We start from the raw sequence: 19,994 nt of genomic DNA, 5'->3' as shown, positions 1-19,994 counted from the left end.
TACAAAATGAGAAGTCACTAGTTTAATTAAAACTGAACTAAAACTCACACAGAAGTACCCGCTGCAGTAAGGGAGGGCAAAAAGCTTCCATACATACACAGATGGAAGCGTCTTGGGAATAACTGACCTGTAACAAAAGCCCTAGCTCACACAAGAAGTTTGAATAAATTCTATAAAAAAGGTTAAGTTATAGAGAAATCTATTTGCTTTGATCTGATCCAACAAAAAGCTCATAAATAATAACAAGATTTTGGTCTGAAACAGAGACCTTGAAAGGGTTACACTCTACCCTGAGCTACCAGGCTATCGATGGAAATAGTATTACAACTGTATAGAAAGAAACACATTAATGCATAAGTATTAAAATTTTAATTGGCTGATGTACTGTCACAGTGGGGGAACTTGTGGATACAGTCCTCTCAAACCCACTCTATTTACAGAGATGAAAAAGAACAGCATGCAAATAGTAAAAAGAGATAAAACACTTCAACAACCCCACAGAACTGCAGCAGCAATCTTCTAGCAGAAAGGGATTAATTAGGAACAAAGGCAAATGGCCATTTGCCTTAAATTATCAGCTCTTCTACATGATCATTATTTGCTAGGAAAATCTTTGTACCTTTATAGCTATTATCTAAATACCTAAGATATGACGACACAGCATACAAAGCAACTAAAAGCTTTTGAAGCTAGCTGAAATCCAAAACGCTGCACATTTGTTCCATGAAGCCATTTGTTGCAAGCACACCCCAATCTGACAAATGTATTTGACATGATACAAGAAAACGCCAGACTGACACAAAAAAAATACAAAATAATAATGCTTATTTTCTTGATTAAAGAATTCTGTCAGTGCTCTTTTCTCAGACTCGTTCTTCTCCTCTTGAGGGATACGTTCACGTTATGCGCACATCATACACAAATATGAACTTTGGATTTAAACCCTTGCTTCACTTGCATTTGAATTATGTAAATATCAAGCCCAAGCCCTGTGAAATCCAAAACAGAGAGATCTCATCCTGGTTCAGGATGGAACAGGCTTGTCTTTTTCCTGTTCTACATTTTGAATGTCCTAGCATGGGGCTAGTCTATTTAAAGTATTCTCTTTCTGTATTATTATGGGGTGCTTTGCAAGTTGTCTCATCCCTGCCTCCCGTTTTCCTTGGAACAACTTTCACTTCTCAAGTTCATGAATATTTATTTGCCACGTAAGTTGATGTCAAGTTACTATTCAGACAGTGAAAAATCTCTTTTTTTTTTCTTCAGAAATTTAACCATCAGAAGATGGCTGTAAATTATTAGTACAGTACCTAAGTCACGGCTCTGAGAATGAAAACTTTATCCTGGTCCAAGAAGAGGGATGTTAAAAAAAATGTACCTATGTCAGCTGCTCTTTTCTGCCACTATTGACTGGATTTGACTATTGACATTGGCATTTTGAACTCATTAGCCTGCAATTAATTGACTAAGAGACAGGGTGGCTGGCAAACATCACTATCAGCAGTCATCTTCTTTTGCACAGCAGTAGCAGCAGCCAGGATGGTTGTGCTACACACCTGATATTCCCACATTTGAAGACAAACTCCACCACCAATTTGGACCCAAACCACACGATCCAGATGCTCAAACCCTGGTACCTAGAGGACTACAGCTGCCCCAAACCAAGTGCCCCATCTGGGCCTCAGCCATCACTCTGGAAAGGTGCAGATGCCCACCCAACCCTGTGTCACATCGGCATGACCCATGCCTGTATTTTGGAGATACGCAGGCACTGGATGCTCATACACAGGCACCTACAGCTCCCCAGACACCTGTGCCACTTAGCTCAGCCCCAAGCCCCAAACGAGCCCTAAAAATACTGACAGCCATCTGCCTAGAAACCAACTTGCTGAGAAAACAACAACAAATTTGAAAAAATGTGTCAATATTGCTCCTCCCTTTGTGTTCCATCTCTGTTCAGATGAGGAAGAACATTTCATTAAATTCCTGCCGTAGCTGCTCGCATTTTGAAGTCGTATTCTGAGCCTTGCACAAAGTCCAATTCCTCCTTGGTCTGATTTTGGGCTCAGGCTCACCAAAAGGACACAGAACAGCTCATTTCCCCCCTGATAAACCCATCTTGCAGAATAGAAATCAGCCTGGGGTCATTTCTTTCCAGCAAGAGAAAACAGATTTTTTGGGCTGCCACTGTTATAATCTGAAGTGGAGGTAAAGGCACACAGAGGTGGCAAGCAAATCCCACTTCCAAAGCAGAGTCCACCTGATCCTGTACAGAGAATCCCAATTCCATACTAAGCTCATGAACCAAGTTCATGCAAGTTCCCCAAGCCATAACAGTTGCTTAAAATGATGTGCCTGCAAACCCTATCTTGGCAGACAGGAGAGGTAGGTCTGGTCCACATTTAAGATATGCGAACATGCTTATGGCTATACTGGAATTAATTTTTTCCACGCCAGAAAAAGTCCCAGAAAAGACATCATTACATGGGCCAACAAACAAAGAGACAAAGAAAAGCAGACAGACCTTTCAGGGCAACCAGCTTAAACTGTGTCCAAACAATGCTTCCAAAAGACTGCAAATATAACCCGTCTCGTCTCAGTTTTTAAAGACAAAATTACCATTTTAAAGTACAGAGCTGACAAAAATTACATTCATCATAGGACAAATTAAACTGGGATGTTTCCTTCCCCAACTCAAATATAGGCAACAAAATCTTATAAGGAAAAAAAATTCCCTAGCTTGCTGTTTTATATATACCCTCAATTTAAGCTCAAAGAAAGGAAGCCAATCCAGAAATTAGCATGCAACAAGAACTTGATTACAGTCAGCAAATGAAATAAAGGAAAAATGAACCCCAAGGAAAATAACTGAAAATGAGGTAATTGGGAAGGGGGCACAAAACCCCAAACCTCAGACTATCCAAAACAGCAAGGGGGAGGGGAGATTTCATCTCGTGCTCACTTTGCTTTAACACACTACATGAAATAACATACTTTCATTCCTTGACAATGCTCCAGACCTGACTGTAAAGAAATAATTGCCATGCAAAAAAAGGGGCGTTTTGATTTCTGAACAGCCAAAACTTCAAAATGCATTTTAAAAAAGCATCCCCGTCTCTCAGTGTATCAAATGCTTTTTTTCCCTCCCCTTTCTCCTAATACAGGTAATTTTCTTAGTAATTTTCACCTTTGCACAGTTTAACATAATGGGACAAATAATACATGATGCACAAATAAGTCATAATGCTCTGTGCAAGTTAATAGGGGCAGTGAAATGCTGAATGTGTGATAAATCTAGTCCTGACAGTGAAATATGCCTCCTAATTAAAAATCAATTATTAAAAACAGTAAAGAAAGAAAAAGAAAAAAGACTTACCCACCAAACTCATAATAAAATCCAGGAAACTTCAGAGTTATGTGAAAAGCAGAAAAAAAAAAAAAACAACTGACATGTATATTAACTAAAAATTCTTCCACGACTCTATTGTGAGTTTCTTGATTTTATGATTAAACAGTTCTGTGAAAAATTGTTTCTGGTATCTTTTGTACTTTTATCTCTTCATTCCGAATATCCATAAAAATGAAAAAGACATCATTCAAATTGGGAATGCAAGAACAAATCATTACTTCAGCTCTGTGAAATCAAAGTATGCTGATGCCCTGATGTGACTCCAAGGTGACACAGGAATGAGGAGCAGCTGCCCCAAACCACCAGCACCTGGACTTACAACAAAGTGCACTGTGTTTACCAACAACATTGCCCACCGAGTTCCTCAGAAGCTCTCCTCCAGAAGCTGTTTGAAACGTGTGTATTGAGTAATTTGTAAATTTTAGATCGGGGTTTTCAAACAATTATTTCCAACTATTTTGTGTCCAATTCTGGAAAGATTTCATACACAGAACAGCTCAAAAGCAGCTCAAAATCACAAAACATTTTTGCATGAACTTGAGCAAGCTGAAATTTCTGGTTTTCATTTTCTGTAAAACCAAGATATGTATTCATACCCCCAGCAGTGACAGAGAGATTTAATTAACAGGCGTTACTGAAGAGATCTGAATCCCATTAATGGAGAAACTATACTTGTATTATACATTATCATAAATATTCAGTATCCTCAATCAAAAGAAGATGTTGGTGTTTACATATATAATAAAGTTTTAATAATTCACTAGCTGTATTGCACACAGACTACTGCTACCACTTAATTCTGGAAAAGGTTAAAAAAAAAAAAAAAAAAAACATATCTAGAACTTTAAAACCAAAACCTTTCAACTGAGAAGAAAAGGAAACCTTATGCAGAGAAGTGAACGTTGCCAACAGCAGGTTTTTTCTCCACAAGGCTGTAGCAGTGTGGGCCCGGGCTTCACCTGCCCGTAATGGCTGTGGGTCGCCATTTGCTGCTCCCCTGGGTGACCCCCAGCCTAAGGACCATGCTTACCTTTCCCTCATCTGAAGGGGCATAGCCAAAGCCAGGACTACTTTGACAGTGAAATTATCAGGATTTTTTTCCTGAAAAGACTTGGAAAACCTAAATGAGCCCACTTTACAGTGACAAGAACAGAGGATGAGGTGGCTACCCTACTTAAGGGTGGCTCGCAGCCCCTCCAGAGTGCAACAGTAACCAATCCAACTCCAAACCATAAATAATGCAGCCAGTTTGGGTATTTTACCTCCATCAGCATCCAACAGGACATAGTGTTATCCTCCACAGGATCTGGGATCGCACTGGGCGTGATTTGCAGGTTTCTGGAAGCAGGGTGATGCAGGGACACCTCCTCTGTCAGGGGGCCAGGGCTGCTGGCCAGCTGCGGTCGCTTCCCCAACAGACTACATGGACCCACTGCGCACCCAAATTCACCCCACCGGAGGAGTTTCTGGCACTGCTGTGGAAACTTATTTCAGAAAAGGTGGCAGAAGCCAAAAATGACGCCGGGGCATGAGGACAGAGGTGAGTCTGGGAAGAAAGGAGCAACAGCGCCCTGACCTCGACCGCCTGTGCCGCCGCCATCACCTCAGCGAGCGGTGCGCCACCTGCCCTGAGGGGAGGCCCTGAGGCGGGAAAAGGGGCTGAGGCATTTTCGCTGCTTATTCATCTCTTTTTATTTTTTCTCCGCAGTACCAGACCCAGTCATTAGAATTTTGTATATTGTCAATAAATCAACTTGATCACAAAATTTAAACCCTTTTTTTGGCTAGCAGTAGGGACCGCTGCTAAAAAAAAAAAAAATATCCATAAGAGCTGCTTAGTTGCACATAATTTTAAACCTGAATGTGGACTGAGATAAACCTGTGGCCAAGAAACAGCATGACTGCTCGCTGCTGCAATCTGCTTGAATTCCTGAGCCCTCCAGAGTCCACACTGGATGTCACGGTGAAGTGCGGACCCACAAAAAAACTTTCCCAGAGCCGGCATGCTTGGCAGCAGGGACCAACATGGCGCCACATTCAAGTGTCCCACTCATCTGTGGGATGCTGCTTGCTTGCCCATTCCCTTAGTAAAATTATTTCAGATTCACAAGTGATTTATCTTCTTTGAGCAAGCATCCTTCACTTCCCACAGTCAACAAATGAAACACGGGTCAGACTGGTGACAAAATCAGCCTTCCAACTGTGTGGCTGTCCTCTGTGGAGCAGCAGTGGGGAAGGCAGAAAAAAGATCCATAAAACACAGGAAAAGTCTCCTCTGCCACAGAGGGAGAGCCACACCACTGACTGCCACGCTGAAAGGACATCAACTTCTCAAGTACAGTCCAGCTGAATAAATACCACTGAAAGTCAATAACCAAATCCTGTTAGGAGCCACAGTGCTCTGGGAACCTGATTGGAATTTGAACATTTGCATTGATGTATTTTTTTTTTTTCCACATTTCCAGCTGGGAGTAAGCACTGGAGAGAAGGTATGCTCCATGGGAACAAGAATCGCTAGTGAAGGATTACCTTTTAAAGGATTATCTTTTAAACAAAGAAAAATTTGGTATACTGCAAGCAACTAACTAAAATCAAAAGACACAGATTAATCCAATAGGATTATCAGGTAAGGCTTCTCTGTACCTTTAACGTCCAGATACACAGCTGAGAAATATGAACAATTTTATTTAGATGTCTTGGTGCAGTTGTCAAACACCTTTTCATGTGACAATCCCCTGTTCATGGTTCACAAATAAGAGCTGCTTATTCAGTTAAGGTTGTTAAAACAAAAGCTTTTACTTATTATCCTCAGCCTCACAAGCAACAGCGATCTTTTGTTTTTTTTTTTTTTTTTTTTTTTAAAAAAACAGAGCCCTTTACTTTACCCTTGCATATGTAAGCTCTGATCATCAAGTCCTTTTAACTCCAGCCAGGAAGAAAGATTAGTAGCTGCCTGCACTGCTCCTACATTGTGAAATTTCCAGAACTGAGCTCTTTTACTTCCCTCTGGGAGACAGGGTAAGTAACAGAAAACTGAAATCAAGCACGGCATGGTTTTATTCCTGAATTGTAACACTCATGTTAGCTCTTATGGCCATGGTCCTGCAGTATTGCAGAAAGCAAACAGCACTGATCTCCAAAAATAAAACATATTTGGAAACAATGCCCACTATATACACTTGTACCTCTCTCTTTTACTAGTAGATATGTTGGCAGCATCACACACAAAAGAATTGTACTGAAATTTACTTCATAATTCTCACAAGCAGAATGGGGTAAGCAAACAAGTAAAAAAAGTGCAGAGATAAAACCTTGTTACTTTAGTAAAATAGCATTTTTATCTTGTTTTAATTTTGTAACATTTTAAAAAACTATTTAATACACATTCAAAGTTCCCTTGAAGTAACTTAAATAAAAATCCTAATTACTTAAACACAATATAACATAACCCAGTTTGGTTAGCCCCAGGTCAGCTGTACCCGAATCCAGAGAAGTAAAATAATCCAGCAGCAGTCACGAACCGTGCTTCTTAATGGTATGAAACATTATTGACTTTGCTGAGGTTTCCCATCTAATAATTTTACTTTTCCATATATAAGGTATTTCACATTTATTTAATAATAAATACAGTACTAAGCAAAGGCTTACCTCCTCCACCTCCAAGAAGGCTGGAATTAGCTGCAAGAAGAACAAAAGGAGAATCGTTAGCATAGAGCTTCCTAAATACAGATGGTACCAAAACAGAAGATGTTTCTCAAAATGTTTTCCATTGCTTTCATTTCAGTAACTTCACTACTCTCCACTTACCCAAAACCATTTACTGCAAACACAATCTATGTAATTTGTAATCTTAATCTTTACCTTTGCAATATCTTTGTACATGTAAACTAATAAATAAAACAATATTAAAGCTTAATGTGCTGAATAGCTTATGAAATTACAATCTTGAATTTATAATTCTATAAACTGCATTTCTTTTTGATTACCAAATGAAGTAAAATAGCCTCTCATTTTAGAGAAACTTTAGTCTCTCTTTAGAGAGACTTTGATGCAACTTTTGATTACCTCTCCTCATTTTCTATGACATGGGACCTTTGAGAACAGCCATGAGAAACCTTGGCCCCATTGAAATCAAAGGGTGCTTTACCACTGTCTGCAATTAAATTGGGATTTCACTCAGTATGCTTAGCTGCTTCTGTGCTACATCCATCCAGCTATCTATCCCAGAAATAGATAAATCGCTTATGGAATGCAGTTTTCAGAGCATGGTGGTCCAAGATGATCCTTCAAATTAAAAGTACCAAAATTGGAGCCAAGCCCAACATTTTCTTTTCACAGACTAGGCAAAAACAGAAGACAAGCCTAAGTAAAGTTTTGAGTAAAGTATTTACCCTTTAGATGTATGGGAAACCAATCCCTGTCATCATAATATTGAAAACAATACAAAAGCAACAGTAAATGGGCAAATGGACAAAGGTATTTCTTATCACTTGTTGATGAGTACAGAAGCAAGACAGCAAACTATTGTTCTGCTCCAAGACAAGATACATAGAATAAATCAGGCATTTCCCAGTATCCAAACTTCCTACTGTTAAGATATTGCTTCTATGATTTCCTTCAGCTTCTTAACTGGAAAGCTTTAAGAAGCAAATTCCCTGATGTTATTTTTTTCCATCACTTTCTTGAGACTTTCACAGAAAATCGACAGTTACCTTGCTTTTCCTCCATTTCTTTTTCCAATACTCTACATACATCTTTAATATCTACTTTCATTTCAACTATTTGCAACCAGCTTTCCCTCACACTGCAGTGAAACTGTCTTAATCAGCAAGCTAAACTTTCCATCAAAGTAGCATGCTCAAGATCAAAGAGGGATCTCTGATTCTAAAAAAGCATCATATGCCATTAGCACTATCTTACAGTAACTCAAGACAGCACTCTAGATTATCAAAGATGCAATGTCCTTTAAAGAAATAAATATGCAATTTTATATCTAGCATAGCTGACAATATCAAATCTGAGTAAACCACAAACTAAATGGACAGTTAGCCATCCTAGGACTATCTGTTCCTACATCTGTTGAGTGGGTGACTCGTTAAGACCAAAACCTAGAGGGTTGTTCTTGTACACCTTTCTGATCAATGCCTGATTCTAACATACCAGAAGATTAAATAGAAGAAGATTGGGTGAATAATCTTTGTTTCTAAAACTAATTGCCCACACAGCTTTTGTAGCCATTTTCAAATAACTGTTTGTTTGGAAATACAGGAAGGCTGGAGTGACAGGCACAAGCACAAAATGGAAAACTGAAAAAGATCATCTGTGCTTCGTGAACATCACGTTAAGCCAGTCTGTTAAAGTCTTGTGCTGATGAAATGGGAAGGTCTCCCACTCCCTTCTCTTTATATCACTCATCCCTGGCAAGTGACAACCTTCCTGTTTGCTGCATGAATTCTTCCTTCAGATTCAACTCAGTAAACCAGGTGAAAATAATCCACTATTCTTTTTGGTACTGTTTTCCAACACGTCACTGAAGTGAAATGGCTCGTGGAAAAATACACAAGAGGAAGAACTGTGTGACTAGAAAAAAGACAATGGTGGCAACAGAGTTTGGCGAGATGGGATCCTCCCTTTTGGCAGTCAAAAATGATTATAATCGCTCCAGATCCTTAACTTTAATGTACCTGCATCCCAAGAATCAACTGTTTTCCTAGGACATCACTGTCACAGTTACTTTGCTTTTAAATGGCACAAGAATCTTTTACACTCTTGGCTATCCTCTATCAAATGATAGCAGGGAACACATATTGCCATATATATAAATTGACTTCGAAAAAATACACAGTAATAGTAATAATAAATCATAGATTCCTGCAGTGGTTTGGAAGGGATCTTTAAAGATCACCTAGACCAACCTTCCTGCCATGGGCAGGGACACCTTCCACTAGACCAGGTTGCTCAAAGCCCCATCCAGCCTGGCCTTGAACACCTCCAGGGATGGGGCATCCACAGCTTCTCTGGGCAACCTCTGCCAGTGCCTCACCACCCTCTGAGTGAAGAATTTCTTCCTTATACCCTAAACTAAGTCTACCGTCTTTCAGTCTAAAGCCTTTACTCCTTGCCCTATCACTACAAGTCCTTGTAGGAAAGAAGGAGAGAGATTTTTTAGAAGCCCCCTTTAAGTACTAAAAGGCTGTAAAAGAGGTCTCACCAGACCCTTCTCTTCTCTAGGGCTAAACAACCCCAGCTCACTCAGCCTCTCCTCGTAGGAGAGGTGCTCCAGCCCTCTGATCATTTTTGTAACCCTCCTCTGGACCTGCTCTGACAGGTCCCTGTCCTTGTGCTAAGGCCTCAGAACTGAACACAGCATTTTGGGTGAGGTCTCACGAAGGCAAAATGGAGAGGGAGAACCACCTCCCTTAACCTGCTGGTCATGCTTCTTTTGATGCAGCCCAGGATATGACCAACTTTCTGGGCTGCAAGCATGCGCTGCCAGCTCATGTAATTTTTCATCCACCAGGACCCCCAAGTCTTTCAATCCATGTATCTCCGAATCTGTACTGATGATGTCTGGGATTGCCCTGACCTATGTGCAACACCTTACACTTGGCCTTGTTGATCTTCATGAGGTTCATGTGGGCCCACTTCTCAACTTTTCTCCAGGTCCCTCTGGATGGCATCCCCTCCTTGTGTCTTATCAACTGTACCACTCAGCTCGGTGTCATCTGCAAATATTGCAGGCATACTGCAAAAACTGCTACTGAACTTCAATCTCTATGTATTCCCCTGCTCTTGCCCTCACTGAAATTCAGTATTAAGGACAGACACAAATGAGAAACAGTCACGTATTTCTACAGGAGCCTCCAGAGTACTCCTGTACCAGGTAACATCACCTGCAGTGAAATGAGCATATCTGAGATAAAAATCAGCATAACATTCTGTTTCTCAGCATATGAAATATCTACTGCCATGAGTCTGCTATACAACATTTCTTTTTGGCAATGTAGAATGCACCTACAATTACCGTTCTCATTCTTGAATGAGTCAAATTCTAGGATTTCAGTGATTATCTCTGAGACACATAGCTAAGATCTGCTCTACCTCAAAGTTCCAAAAGTTTCCACTGCTAAAAAAATATTCTTCTGATATCCAGCCAATATTCCCATTGCAAAATCTCATTTGCTGGCTTCTCAGAGAATTATGTTTCTCTCATGAAGTTTTCCTGACAATGCTCACCTTTCCAATACCTTCTAAAACTTGTTAATAACATATAAGTCAGCATCACACACTTCTCTATAGAAACAGCAAAAACATTTCAAACAGATTTTTGGCTCCTATGGATCTGTCGTAGCTATTGGAATTGTGGCAGTAATTCTACAGGCTTTTTTTTTTTTTTTTTTAAACTTTTATTTTAGTTTATTTCTTATTAAAGCATTACACTTACGTACTAGAAGGAAAATAAAACTCTTTTCCTACGATGCCAGGAAGGACCACGGACAAACTGTGAATACAGTATCCTTTCCAGAAAGATAACTTGTCACTCAAAACCCAGGAACTTGTATTTTCAGATGTTTCAGACTGTACCCATAAGGTTCAATAAAACATACCACTCAGGTTTTGGGAAGGCTCTGCCATTAAAGAAGTACCTAGTCGCTTACCTCTCTAAGAACACCTCATCTGCAGCCAGAGCTAGGGATTTTCACCTCCACTCAGAGAGCAAGTCAGCACAGCCCCATGGCTGTAATCACATCATATTACACTGGAGCAAGTATAGCCTCTCTTCTCAGGCCTCCAGTGTTAATCTACAGCTGCATTTCATCCACAGTGCTCCCAAATGATCGAATCTTGCAAAACACCTTGAAATGGGCAGGTGTGAGCAACAAGATATGGAAGCAGTCAGCCTCCAAAGCTGATGCAGTCCAAACTGCCTCCTGGGTTGGACCACTGCACTGTGTGCAGGCACAACTCCCCCTTCTAACTCAGGGCATGTCCACTCCTAAGTAGCACTTAATGACAGTATTTTTCTTTGACTAGTTAACCCATCCTGACTAATCTTTTGTCCTTATTTCTCTATTCTACAACTGAGTAAGATTCTGGAAACAGGAGATTTGGCAGGGTGGGGGGAGAACTGAATTGTTACCAAGTTACCAAGACAAAGAACAGTAAAAGAAAACAAACAAGCATAAGAGGGTCTCCAAAAAAATGTGAGGGCAAGATTACTTGCACCTCATTTCATTCTCCATGTCACCCTTTGAAGCTGACTTGCCCAACCTATCTGAAATTGCCTCTTTACAAGCTATAACAGATTCCTGGGCATTAACTCAGAAAATCTAGTCACAATACAGACCTTGAAATATGATTTTAATATGTTCTCTTTTATACCTAGAGGAGTGATGACAGAGTGGTCAGGCAGCCAGCAGAGTACACAGCTCCTTGTCAGGCTCCAATATAACACATGTTGATAAAGCCCCACTGAAAACACCTCACTTAGCAATGGCCCGCAAGAGGCAGCATAGGTGAGAGCTCGTCTAACTTTACATGTTTCCATTTGCAACAGCTAACACAGACTTCAATTAAAAAAAAAAAAACAAAAAACAAAAAACAAAAAAAAACAGACATATTCAGGGAGCAATTCCCTGGGGGTATATTGAATAGCAGCTTCAGGATGAGTCAAATCACAGCACAGGAGATGTTACCCATCTGCACCACTTTAAAAGGAGTCTTGGACTCCACATTTTGAGACAGATCTCACCCCAGTCTGCCTCAGTACATCGAACAAAAGTACATCCAGGAGTAGTAATGTGCCTTTCAGCCTTTTAGGTCTAGATTTCTTATTATTAGGTACATTAGAAGCATTACCAGTAAGGAGTGTTGCTGCAAAGTTCAGGCTCATCTCTAAGAAAAAAGCCATTTCAAAAAAATCCACATAAGAGAAAACACTGTCTCTATCCATTGAGTATAGCAATTTAGCCCTTAATGAGATGTTTATGACCCCAGATTCAACCAGAAATTCAGTATTTCTAATGACTCAGCACCTCAATGGTTTAGGTTTTTATTCTTTATCACATAAAGGAACAGCACCGGGACAGGGCTACTTTACTCCATAAGCACTTGCCTGTTCTACCCAGAAAACTCAACTTTTGCTCTAAGAAACAAAATTGTTTTCAAAACACTTCTGCAGGGAGGGAAGGGAAGAATAAAGAAAAAAGAAAAAAAAAAATAGACATGGGAGAAAAGAATTTAAGGTAAGCTTAGTTTCTCATTATGGAATACCCATACTGAAATCTCAGGTTACTAAAACGTACAAATTTGAATAATGACTATTCCAGCATATTTGACAAACAAGAACTGGACATGAATGTTTTAAATCTCAGCCTTCTTAATGAGTGAAGTCATATAGCTTTCCAACACTTCTTCAAATGAATAAGCAGACCAGAAACTCTGGCACAGGTCTTAACATTTTGCTCAATGTTCTCTTTACAACACTGTCCTTGCCAGGAAGAAGGATTATTTGAAATTTGTGGAAAGCAAATGAATACTGAAGTAGTTCACCTCGAATGAAACTGAAAATCTTTCTGTGCTGTAAGCCAAAATGTATAAAAAGTGAAAAAGGACCTATGTATGGGTTGCTTAAACCGACATTTGCAGTCACAGAAATGTTTTTTTCCTGCTGTCAATTCTATTGAATTTAGAAAACAGAAATGATGCGAATACCAATTTTTGTGATGTCTCTGGAGATAGCATGCTTTTAGCTTTGTTAACAACATAGCTGACTAACTCTGGTTACTTTTTGTTGGCATATACTCATCTGACAACATTTTTTAAACGTAAATTCTTCTGGGAGCATGTCATTGTCAAGTATTAATGGCACTAGTAACTTAAATTGACATCTATGTCATGCAGCCATGCATCTGTCAGTGTAATAAAAATATACTTTTAAAAGATTACTTGATATTGTCTGACTTTGGCAGCAGATGTTTGAGCTTATTTTGATGTAAAAAAGATTAAATATTTTTGTCAATACTTTCTAATTGTGAAATTTATTCAAGAAGACATCTTTATAACTGGCAGTGTTGTAAGATGCAAGGCATTCTATTGCCTCAGACACCATTTTTATTCATCAATAAAACATCATAACAGGCAGCTGGTGAGCAGAGTACAAGTAATTTATGGAACAGGAAGCTACATTTCTTCTACATGTTTTCTGAATCAGAAACCCTTACCTGCCACTGCATTTTGTTTGATCTTTTCTCAAGAAAGCAGCGAGAACAAAGAAAAGTGAGCTAACAACTGCACCCTGTACATTCAACCATTTTTACACAAGATGTGTTTTGATGCCTTAAAGTAAAAAGCTTTAGGCTTAAAGATCACAAAGTATTTTCTATATATATTTATATATAGTAAATAAAATGCAGTCAAATACGACATAGGAAAGTATAACCGCCACTATAATTAACTTGAAATACTTCCTTGCACGCAAAGCCACCGCATGCAAGGAAGGAGAGGTAAAATACCATTATGATAACAGACACAGCCAGATTTGTGAAGTTATCTAAGTGCCTAATGATGCAAAGTAGAGACCTCTATAAATTAGAAAAGCCACCCAGCCTATGAAATACGATTGACTTGAAGTATTTAGGCACATTAGTAAGTACCACTATTAGCACCTTCCAGACACCTACCTGCCTTTTGTAAACACAACCTTCAGGCACTTACTGAATATTGAAGGGTGTGACTATATCCTGCACACAGCCGTACACCACAAGCACCTCTGTGATACAGGTAGCAGTAATTTACTGTTTTCTACCACGCAGAAAATTTCCACAAATGAGTCGCTTCTCTCTATACCTGCAAAGGGCTTTCACCCCTCTGGACTGAATGCTCCAGCTCATGAGCAAGCTGGATGCTGATGGAGACGGCCACGCCAGGATGGCAGGCACAGCTCGTCAGTCTCCGCGGTGAGCTGGCTGCTCTGCACACCTTGGCCCCTGCACCTTGGAGCTGCAGGCAGGAGAGCAATCCCTGCACAAGTCAAAGACTGAGCCACGCTGCTCCTGGAGGCTAAGCCACTTCTGAGTTTAGCCTAGTAGCATGGAGTTTGATTGTTTTTAAACGGATGATTGAGAGCACATCATATTCTTGATACATACACAAGGACTTAATCTTCCATGTAGTAAGAAATCTTCTCTTCTGCTCATGCAAAAACCTCTGTAAATAAAAGTAAAGGTCTCTCCATTTCAGTTTATTGTTGGTTAAAAGTACCAACTTCAAGCTCTCTTTCTAAGAAGACAAGCTGCCCAGAAGCATGACCTAATGAGTCTGAATTAATTTTCATGTTTCCATCATCTGTGGTAGCAAAACAAGAAACAATAGAAAGGAACTGAATTTTCCATGCTTCCCCCCCCCCCCAGATACTCAACGCAAATGCTGCAAATTTGTCTGGCTTTAAAGATTAATAAAATCTAATGGGAGACTCTGTCCAATTTAAAAGTAAGGGTCTTGTATTTGGACCTAATAAAATGGTTTTGTGGTTTACCCCAATCATACAGTCTATGCTACTCTATTTCCCTCTCTCACAAATTCTCTATGGAGAATGAATTGTTTCAACCAAGTTTTGCCATCTTTACAAATAAAGTACTCATTATCTCAATTTCAAGCTTTTAAAGGGTATTTCATAGGTAGATTAAGCAAAAAAATAATAATATACTAGTAAGTGCTCTGGAGTTGAGTCTGTCAAGGTAATTGCCTTCACAACATTCTGAATTCAATATGGAAACAATAACTGTCATAACTTTTCAGTATTTTTCTTCTTCTAATACATTACCAACTCAATATATAATGTGCATTTATGCAAGAAAGCTATTTTTAAAAGATATATATTACACCCATTAACCTTAATCACTAACATGCAAAACATCTCTGAAATGTGATACCAATATATACCAAATATATTTTTATGTATATAAATATATATACATATATAAATATACCCACAAAACCCAATGTAGGCACTGAACACCAGGCAAGGCAGTAGTAATTTGGTGCATCAGCATAATGTGAAAATAGTACAGACACAAGCACACAGCTATCACTCTGGCATTTAGAATTTCAACTATGTTGGAGGCTTACTTTGGGCTATAAGAAACAAAACATGCCAGGTTTTTACCTTACAGTGAAATACACTAATAGCCTTAATGTAGGGCAAGAGAAAATTAACAGAGACTGAAATTGTCCAGCACACACTGAGAAAAACAAACAAACAAACAGAAAACATGAGAGAAAGCGCTTGGCCAAGAGTACATCCTAAGCATTTCCATATAAACTTCCATACAGAATGGAGCCTAGGCTCCAACTTAAAAAGGAGCCTAAATTTTATAATAGCCTGAGGATTTTAGTCACCATAATTGTTTCTTGGTGGGGAAGTCAATCAGAGTAAAGAACAGAACTTAAAAGAAAAACCAATGAACAGATGAACTTGTTTGCAAGGGTAGTCATCGGGACATCTCCAGTCCCAAACACAACTCAGCAAAACATTTTCAGATGAAATCTTGCAAAAGCAGCACTTCATCACTTCACGCCTTCATACCTGTGAAATTCATGCCCTTCATACCAATCAACTGGTATTATTTTCAGCTAGACAGAACCATCTCTCCTAAATCAAATGAAAGTGATGCAAAAGAAAAGGGTTTCCTGCCAACGCCTTGTGGAGGACAGTTAGAAGAACCTGTTTTGTGAGGCTGATCTCATCCCTGGGAGGGAGAAGATGACAGACTCGTTGAATCAGAAGCTGCAATTTGAATAGGAAGGAACCAGAGAAGGCTAAAACTGGCTGGCATGCACAGAGCCATCCATCAGCAGGTTTTGTGTGAACCCCTCTGCTGAAGGCGCGCTTGGTTTTTGCATTCCTCTCATTCTTCGTGGCAAACATGAGAAAGGCGCAACACAGAAATAATTTCATTCTAAAATACGGGTTGATAAATTGTCACACACACTACCCGATGGCTAAAAGGAAAGCTATGAATTAAGATTTCATCCATTTTGTGTGTCAATTTGTGGTTTGTTCAACCACTTAGAGTTGCCATCTAGATCAAGGTATTTTAAAATATAGTTGTGACGAAACATAAAGCAAAAGGAACTTATTTCAGGACAGAATAATGAGGAAAAAATATTCAAGTCTACTACAGCCAATTCTTCATCTCATAATTTGGACTATTTGTGTGGTTTGTAAATGTAGCATTAAAGGGAATCAAAGTGCTGCAGTATATAATTAATCCATTTATGTAGAGTCATCATCAATATTTAAAAGCCTACACAAAACAGAATATGAGGTAGTCCTACGTTCTACCTGCACAATTACAAAAGCAGTTTAGGTAGTAATTATTTCTAAATAATTAGTGAAATTTATATAATTCATGCATCTTTCCAGTATCCCAAAGGTACGAGAACATGTTATCTGGAATACAGAAAAAAAATAGAGTGAAGTTCTTCGTGCTTTCTTTGCTTTTGTGTTTTCAAAATTACAACCTGCCCTGGACCTCCCAACGCCTACCTGTACACAAGAACACCACCCTCTGAGCTTTTTCTTTCTTTCTTTTTCTGATGCATTGGTGCTTAGGGTGCACCTAACCACAAGATTTCACTTCAATTTCCTTCACTGGGAAATTCTTGCACAGTATTTGAATTCAAAAACTAAAATGTCTGATTGCAAAAAGTCTTAATAAAAACAAAAATGTCCGATTGCAAAAAGTTTTAATAAAAACAACAATTACACTGTGATAATGAAAAAGAAATCAAAAGGTGATAAAAACTAACACATTTCAGCCTTGAAATATTAATATTTAACACCCTGGTTTCCAAACAATGAAAACCCTAACTCATTATAAAATCTGAGTCCATTGCAGAAAAGAAGCTACCTGGGGCCCTGCCCAGACAGCAGCAGAGGAGCGTCCTCAGGGAAACCATCAGCACGAGGCAGCCGGCGATACAGGCGCACCCTGCAGCACTTCTGCTTTACACTGAGCACAACGGCAGGCCAAGCAAGGTCAGCCCTGGCTTCATCCAGAGGGCCAACCTCAGCCAGGGCACCTCGGAGTGAAATTAGTTAGCAACCACCCCACTGGCTTTGCTTCGGATATTAACACTCATGAACAACACTGTTATTAAAAGAGAGAGAGGGAGAGAGAGAAAAAAAAAGAAAAAAGAGAAAAGAAAGACAGACAGAAAGGAAAGAAAGAAAAAGCACACATCATGCCCTACCAAAACAGCCCTCGCACTTTTTTCCAGCTATGCAGACAAGACTTCACTTGCAAATTTTGCCGCAAAGTTAGAGGAAGGCAAGGTGTTATTGCACTGTTTTTGCAAGAGCAGCCTGGAAGGAAGATTTTGACGATGAATTATAAGCTCCTGCAAGCAACTAGCGCAGACATGTACTGTCTGAGAAGCCTGCAAGTCAAGCACTGAAGTAAGGTCTACTTTAAAGCATATCCAGCTGAGCAAATGTAACATGCTCATATGAACACGTTATATAACCTCTCTAATGATCATTTCTTTATATAGCCTGAAATTAGACGCGGCTCCCACTGTGGTCAGTGTGAGCCACATTACAGAAGAAATAGAGAATCTGGTTATGTATTTTCCTGTACATTTTGTTTTCCAACACAAGCCTACACTGTTGCTATAGGGCTAAATGGTGTTCACCATCAGTCATGTATTCCTTTATGAAGAAAAGTGGAACTTAATAATCTGGATATTTCAGTCAGACCAGCAGGAATGCATTATATAAAATAAGGAATATACACCTTTCACTGTCCATAAGAACATCCTCCCAAATCTTTCTGTATACAGTTGTCAAATATGCTATTCTTACTTGAAATGAATGTTTCAAAAAGTTGCAATCTATAGCGAAAAAAATCTTGAGAAAACCATAAAAGATATGAGTAAAGTGTAGCCATCAACTTACTGTACCGGAGATTACAGAAAATGCCCCTTTTAGGATAAAAGTAAGTCAGCTTAGTCAGAGAGAGATTGGTTATCCTCTCCATTTTACTGTTCCTGGAACATGCAATCCATGACATGTCTCAAAATGGAAAAACATAATCTAAAGTTTGAAAAATACAGGAGGGGGGGGGAACACAAAACACAATTACTATTTTCACTGTTACCATTTTCACATTCCCTGAAAAACTCTGCTTGGGAACTTTATAGAGAAGGCAGATCACAAATAATCAAAATGATGTGAAGGCCTGTAGATATTTTCACAGGTGTGACAGAGCCAAGAGCCCAGATGAAATCACTGGAAATGACAGCATTTCAGATTCCATGGGACTATTCTTTTTTTTTTTTTTCCTGACAGGTTGTTGGGGTTTTCTAATCTTTCCTAGTTGCAGACACGCACCGTTCAGGATTTATCTCCACAATTGTCAGGTTGGAGTGATACTGCTTAGTAACTTGCCCAGCAAACACTGCCCTGCCCCTGATTTGCCTGAGTATCAGCGCTGTACCTGCTCCTTGGGTACCCCGTGGCTGCCTGAGATGTAAAGCAAGGAGTCAGACAGTTTTATTACACTCTCAAGGCAACTTCTTAAAGCTACGATTATGGGCGCTTCTTAATGATGATGGAGATTAAAGCTATTATCCAAAAAAATTGCAGTAAATAGGCACCGTTGTTATAAGACTGTTTTCCAGCAGCTGCTACCTGGCAGAAGAGGCATTAAGGCTTTGATGAAAACTTTACTGAGGTTAGACTGGACAAGCATTTTCCCTGAAGCACAAGAGGGTGGTGGATTGACTGCACTGTCACACGCTGACAGGGCCACGCAAGGAAGAGAAATTGACAATCTGCAACACCAAATTGTTAAATTCATCATATCGGCACCAGAGCGTCATCCCTAGGATCTCCCATCCTTCCTCCCAGCTAATTCCACTGCTCAAATTTAGATGTGGAAACGTGGTCTTTATCAACCTGGACCCATGCTACCTTGTCTTGTAGGTCTATTCCCAGTTAGACACATACTTGAACTCTCCAGAGCAGGCCTGTATTTTGGCTGCAAGTCCAACGACCAAACTCAGGTTGATTTCCCCAGATTGCCAGTGGAAAGAGGTGGGCACTGCCAGGAGGGAGCGCAGGACATCTGAGCCCGAGGCGGACGATGCGAATTCACCCTCTTGCAGCAAAAATGCTTGTGGTTAATTTTACCACCGTCGCTGCAAGCACTTCCACCACAAATCCTTTCAGCTATAACCATTACCCAAAACCACAAGAGCTGCTTGCACTTGCTGCTTTTGCTAACATTTCTTTCATTCCTTCCAGTAGCAGTTTGCCCACTGACTCAAGAGAAGCACCAGCATGTAAATGAAATAAATGAACCGGTTTGACCCTCTCCCTGCACCACAACTCATTTGCAAGAGTTTTCATATGCCATACCACCTAATTGCTGCAACTACTCTCACTGAAAGCTCCAATAAAAAGGGCTGTGGCTCGCTAATCAGAGGTTAAGACAGAACAAAAACAACAACAAGAAAGACCCTACAAACAATTTCTACAGACAATTAGGCTGAAGATAAAAATGGGAAAGCTAATTAATCA

The 19,994-nt window shown here is 39.6% G+C and overlaps 1 protein-coding gene across 1 annotated transcript in view; it reads right to left on the bottom strand.

Moving 5' to 3' along the window:
• Window positions 1-19,994, bottom strand: part of MACROD2 (mono-ADP ribosylhydrolase 2) — an 852,361-nt gene that overhangs the window by 667,421 nt on the left and 164,946 nt on the right. The window contains exon 4 of the mRNA XM_082757433.1: window positions 7,058-7,087. Coding sequence (XP_082613559.1) covers window positions 7,058-7,087 — 30 coding nt within the window. The remainder of the gene's footprint in view (window positions 1-7,057; window positions 7,088-19,994) is intronic.

The sequence above is a fragment of the Aythya marila genome, assembly GCF_965140915.1.
Source record: "Aythya marila genome assembly, chromosome: 3".
Taxonomy (NCBI): Eukaryota; Metazoa; Chordata; class Aves; order Anseriformes; family Anatidae; genus Aythya; species Aythya marila.
This window is presented reverse-complemented; position numbering and strand designations above follow the sequence as displayed.